Here is a 6,000-nt window from a genome sequence, read left to right as displayed (position 1 = left end):
TAAGTGGGCTATCCACCATCCCAACCCTTGAGAGGTGACCTTGCCCTAAATTTTATGGAGAAAACTAGCCATACCTTCATAAAATGCCCATTTTAATAATTATAGAGTTGTAAAAGGTGCAACAACCAAAATATTCATGTAATCATGCCTTTCCATTTAATTTAATTACAACATTACCCTATTGGACTTGGCAACCAAAGATACTGGTTGCCAAAGTTTAGCTATGTTTTGGCAATCAATCCACATTTCCCCCCCTTCTTTGAATGCCACAATCGTCTAAAATTTTTCCCCAAACCCAAAGGAGTGCCGAGCTTTCTAAAATTTGCCTAAATAGAAAACATTGCTTTGCATTAGTCCTTGTCAAGTTCTAACTCACTCTGAGTGTGTAAGAGAATTTGATTTACAATTAACATAAGTGGGGTTTTAACCTAGTTTGAATTGGTATAAGTAATTGATTGAACTGGTTCTAATCTATAACATAGAGATGTGTGGCTCAAACTTGCACAGTCCTTAAGGAAAACACATTACAAAATAAAAGGAAATTAATTTTAATCACCTATGCAATCATCATGTACTAAATATTTAGAATGGACAACTCGTGGAGACTATTTTTCTCAAGATGATCTTTTGAAGAGTGTGGAGAAGCAGGCCTCCATAAGTGACCCTATATACATATACCCTATAGGTTCCCCCAATTGAAAAGACTTAAAAATCATTTTCATTAATTCATGAGGATGGACCCCCTCCCTATTACTTATTTCACAACATCGAGTAAGGATGCCTAGAGGTCACTTTCACCTTTGCATGAAAGTTTGAAGCTGACCCTAACTGAATTAGGCTACTTCAACTTTTTACCAAGGTTTTTTTTTTCGAGGGGCATTCTGCTAAATGTTCACAGGGGAGCCGCACCACTGAGCCGATTTTTGTTGGTCTTACTCAGGAATACTGCGGAGTGGGCACATGGGAGCCACACCCACCTCGCACTAGAGCATAGGTTCATCCACCGAGCCACTCCCTTGGCTCCTTGGGAGCTAATAAAAGTTATAAGGGTGCCAAAGTGAATGGAAGAAATTTCTGTTTTTGGTGTGTGTGTGTGAGAGTGTGTGTTATATAAGTGCATATTATGGACAATGCTAAACATGTACCAAATCTCAGTACGGGACTGAAGTGCCACTCTACTGTTGCCGTGGCTCTGTTGCTCTGTGGCTCTGCAGATCGATGGTTGCAGCACAATTTCAGTCTCCAGCCCCATTGCTTCCAAATCAAGGATAGCGAACGAGTTCTTACAATTCAGCATTAGCGAACTGAAGACAATTTGTCTGTTTTTTGCGAAAATAAAACATGAGGTGGGAGAGGGTCAGATTCAATGGCAAGCTGCGAGACGCTCCCGAGGGTCGAAAGTCACCTGGCCGTAAAGGCGGCACTGCTGGTCCCGGAAAACGCTGGGGCCATACTTGTAACTCTGTTAAGGGTGGCCGAGCTCTCTACGTATTTGGAGGTTACGGTAAAGATAATCGGCAAACCAATGACGTTCATGTTTTTGATACAGGTGGGTTTTCTCCTACCATCACAACTATCACCAATCTGCCTCTTACATGCTTTTCTCTGCGTTTAGGACCGTATGGTAGCAGTTAACCCTTGGAATCGCGTACATAAATATATGGACCTAGAATTTCGTTCAGTTTCGATGCAGACTGCGGCTTGGGATAACGTAGACGTTCATCATTGCTTTAGTGTTTTCGGATTCTAGAAAGCAAGCCTTGCACACGAATCGTCTGGAGTTCTTTTGTGGCAACTGGCGGCTTAAATTGGCTTTGAAAGTGGTCAATTAGTCCATTCACGAAGACGTAGAACAACAAATGCTCGGAAAAGTTTGATTTGTGTGCCGAGATCTCAGTAAGGGTGATTTCAGAAACGTGTCTAGCATTGGTGTGCATGAGAAAGTAGATAACGGAACTTGATTTTGTGCACGTGTTTTTTTCATTTGAACGGAATCCGTATGTCATTGCAGCAAAACAAACTTGGAGCAAGCCAATGGTGAAAGGGACACCTCCATCCCCAAGAGATAGCCACAGCTGTACAACCGTTGGGGCATCCTTGTATGTGTTTGGGGGCACCGATGGCAAATGCCCCTTGCAAGACCTGTACATCCTAGACACAGGTGTCTTCTCATTTCTTAGAGTCATTTTCGAAAATTCCAGGTGCAATGTCATTGTAGCAAGCATGAAGGTTTTCATACTTTGAATTCATTTCTTATGAATTTTTTCTTCTGTGTAAGTGAGTGGCGTACTGACAAGTGATCATCGCTGCAGCTTTTTCCTTAGGCTAGGTTTTAAATTATCTGATCAGTCATGTTTTGTAATAATAGTAACAAACACATGGGCAAAGCCGCAATTGGAGGGGGATGGACCTGCTCCACGAGAAGGTCACAGCGCTGCTCTCATTGGCCACAAACTCTATATTTTTGGTGGATGTGGAAAGAGCACACATGATGCCGAGGAGATCTACTACAATGATCTTTACATATTAGACACAGGTTTGTCTGAGAAATCTTGCTAGAAGCATAAATGATATGTGTGAGATGAAATTCTGTGAGCTTGATGGTGATAATTTTTCTTTTTTCAAAAGTGTTCATAGCTTGTGTTGCAGTGAAGTTCCTCTGGACTAGGGCAGTAACAAAAGGCACACCACCATCTCCAAGGGACAGCCACACCTGCTCAGCCTGGAATAACAAACTTGTAGTATTGGGTGGTGAAGATGCATCCGATTCTTATTTGTCAGATGTCCACATTCTTGATACAGGTGAAATTTTCCTTAGCTCTCGGAATGCTTTTTTCTCCCTTTGGATTTAAGTAGAAGTCAGTTTCATGCAAGTTCAACACTTCTGATGATAGCAGATGGTATGGAATGGAAGGAGCTTCAGACGAGTGGCCAGAAGTTGTTGCCAAGAGCAGGCCATGCCACAGTCTCAGTTGGAAAACATGTTTTTGTATTTGGTGGATTCACTGATGATCGCGACCTGTTTGACGACCTGCATGTGCTCAATATAGGTGTGCTTTGCATGAACTATCTTTGTAAGCAATTTTGGGCATGAGCCTTATTGTTTCAAGTCAGCAATGCATTAGTGCTGCTATGCTGCAATGTCACTGCTCAGTGGTAGGCTGCTGACTTCTTGTTGCTGGGTGCACCCAGAGAATGGTGTTTGGACCAAGGCTATTACAACGGGTATGGGGCCTTCTGCTAGGTTTTCTGTTGCAGGGGACTGTATAGATGTCAGATCAGGAATCCTTGTATTTATTGGTGGATGCAATGAAACCTTGGAACCACTTGATGATATGTACTTCCTGGATACAGGTATGTAAGGGAAATGTTGGATCATGTCCCTTTTACATGCTTTTATAAATAAAAAATGTTGGCAAATGTAAGGTGGCCTATTGCCATGATGTTTACCAAGGCCTCTTGATAATGCAGAGCTAAAGCCAGAGGGGGGACGGGCTGAAAGGCCAGAGAAGTTTTCATTACGAAAGGAACTCAAGAGGAAACGACAGGAAAATCAAATTGTAGTAAAAAGTTCTGAGAATGGGAAGGAAACGACACCTACAGTTGATGTAAAGCCTAGAGCAATTTCGAACAATGCACCATCAGCTTCTCCCGCAGTTGGTACGTAGTAGTATGCTGTAGCACACAGGACTGTACACAAAATTTTTTTCGCATCTCATTCTCGGATTCATATGTTCATTCTGATGTTTGGGTAAACGTATGAAGTGGCAAGATTTAGTTCTTTGTAGATAGTTTTAAGTTTAGCATAGCCATTCATCTACAAGTCCATAAACGGTTCTTCTACGAGTGAAAAAGCGTTGATGGCCTAGAGCCACACAAGCTGTGGGTTTAGCTTTGAAGGGCAAGTTATTACACCATCATCAGGTTAGAATGCCATTATTTGTCCTTAATTATTTTAGCTGTTTGCAGGTCTAGGGTCAGACAAATTTTCACTTTATGAGTTCAAACCAGCTGAAGAAAAGATCTTTGAAGCCAAAATAACAGACGTTTTTCACTATGGATATACAGTAGAATCAAATGTTGATGGAAAGCTACTACGTGGTTTACTATTCTCATATAAACCAGGCTTTGCCCATGCTGTTCATGCTTATCTCACCAGGTAAGTTTTTCTTGATTATGTGATCATCTCACAAGGGCTTATGGCTGAAGAAGATGTTTCTAATTCCCTGCTGTATTTTTTCTTCATTCTTTATGCTTTCAATCTATACAGTATATGAAAATTTTTATGGTTTGAGTCTTGTGATATTGTAGAATGGCAGAACGCATAGATGAAACTTTTGAGACTTGTCAGAACACAGATATGAAATTTTAGAAATGTATCAAGTAGGATTTTTTGAGTGTCAATATGGTTCTCGTGTTATTGTGCAACAGAGTTGTTCTATGAGGCTATCAGTTGTCCTGTTATAGTAATGGTTATATCTCCTCACATGATCTATCTTAAGGCTTCAAGCCAGGCTGGAGATCTGATATGTTATGATCTTGAATATACCCATTTCTTAAGTGTGTACATTTGTGAGCTTCAGGAATAGTCTTGTTAGGGGACCTTTGTTAGTTTAACTGTCGTGCAAAGTGAAGCTGCTGGCAAGGGTTGTCTTGGAAAGGAATGTGCGCATGTGCATTGAGCCGGGGGAGGAGGGGGGGGGGGGGCGTTGGGCAGCAAGGTTTGGCGTAAAGGCAATGTAACATGATTGTGAGAGTGGAATTTTGATTTCTACTAACAAAAGCAGCCACTTGATTCCACTGGATTGGCATTGCTTAGACAACAGAAATTAGATTCCCTAGCATACGTCTTAGTCACAAATGGCTGATTTTGATCTGCTAGTTTGATATCCATGCTTTGGCTATTTTATAATATCCTCATTTCTATTGAAGCTTCAGACCATGTGAAAGCCTTTTCCTTTCTCTTAAGGCTATGCTTCAAGCATCCATGCAGTCTTACATCTTATCATTCTTGTGAAGGTAAGTTATGCTAGACAGAAGTCATCTTGTCATGGGCATCTGCAGCCCATGGCATGGCTGCCCTACTGACAGCTCCGCAAACCACTGCAGCCCACAGCGGAATAGCAGCAGGACAGTGGAATAGCAGCAGGCACGGAGCAGGCAGGAGCAGGTGCAGGAGCAGAATAGTGGCACAGACTCTGTGTAGATAGGCCGGGGCAGTCTGTCACGAGGACGTGAAATTATGGGACTTTTGATTTGCGACTCCCGTAATTTGCGCGTGATTGCCTTGAGCCTCTGGGGTGCGAGGGTCAGGCCATGGGGTGGGACTTGGGAAATTAAAATTCCCTAGTGGGTCCTTGGAAATAGTGAATGTGCGCCTAGTTACTAGGCAATTAGTTCCTAGGGCCAAGGTGTGCAACAGGGGGGCCAAAAGAGTGGTGCAATTAAAAATTGCTAGTTTTAGCACAGGAGTACAAAAAGGGGCCCAGAGCTCTTATTTTGGGTTCAGTTGGCCAAATCAGTTCTAGAAGGAGCCAGATCATCAGTTATGAGCTGCCAGAGCCTGCCAGGTGTTGCTAGAGCAAAATCGCATATTGCCAGGAGCTTCCAGAGCTTGCTAGAAGAAATCGTCACCAGGCAAGGCCGGTACCAGGCATCCAGGGCCTGTTGCAGATTGCGATTTCTGCCAGGATGCCTTATGCAAATTGCGATTCTATTTCTTGGTGTTTCCAGGCTGTCCCAGGGAAATTGTGATTTGTTTCTAGGCTGTCCAAACTGTGCAGGGAAGATTGCGATTTGATTTCTGGAGGCTTCCGGGTGTTGCAGCTGATTTTGGTAACTTTGCAGAAGTAGGTGTTCGCTTCTAAGCTGCTTTTGGGGCTGTGCCAGAGCAGAATCAGCTTATCTCCGCAGGATCTAGGGTTTTCCAGCTAGGGTGACCTTTCTTCTGTGGATTCTGGGTAGAAGAAGGCTTGTCTTTGCCTGCTTTTGCCGTACCCT

At 42.8% G+C, this 6,000-nt stretch overlaps 1 protein-coding gene across 5 annotated transcripts in view; it reads left to right on the top strand.

Moving 5' to 3' along the window:
- Positions 1-969: 969 nt before the first annotated feature.
- Positions 970-6,000, top strand: part of LOC147886925 (uncharacterized) — a 30,374-nt gene continuing 25,343 nt past the window's right edge. For 2 of the 5 annotated variants that reach the window (XM_087394585.1, XM_087394582.1), the window contains exons 1-8: positions 1,093-1,549; positions 2,012-2,161; positions 2,369-2,536; positions 2,629-2,802; positions 2,898-3,050; positions 3,193-3,354; positions 3,472-3,660; positions 3,970-4,159. In XM_087394585.1, the coding sequence (XP_087250711.1) occupies positions 1,342-1,549; positions 2,012-2,161; positions 2,369-2,536; positions 2,629-2,802; positions 2,898-3,050; positions 3,193-3,354; positions 3,472-3,660; positions 3,970-4,159 (1,394 nt within the window). In that variant the 5' untranslated portion in view covers positions 1,093-1,341. The other 3 variants (XM_087394584.1, XM_087394587.1, XM_087394586.1) reach the window with 3 other exon arrangements.

This window comes from Dipteris shenzhenensis, chromosome 23 (genome assembly GCF_047967505.1).
Source record: "Dipteris shenzhenensis isolate YYH24624 ecotype China chromosome 23, Dip_SZ_1.0, whole genome shotgun sequence".
Lineage (NCBI taxonomy): Eukaryota > Viridiplantae > Streptophyta > Polypodiopsida > Gleicheniales > Dipteridaceae > Dipteris > Dipteris shenzhenensis.
The sequence above is the reverse complement of the archived record's forward strand: the minus strand, read 5'-3'. Positions and strand labels throughout refer to the sequence as shown.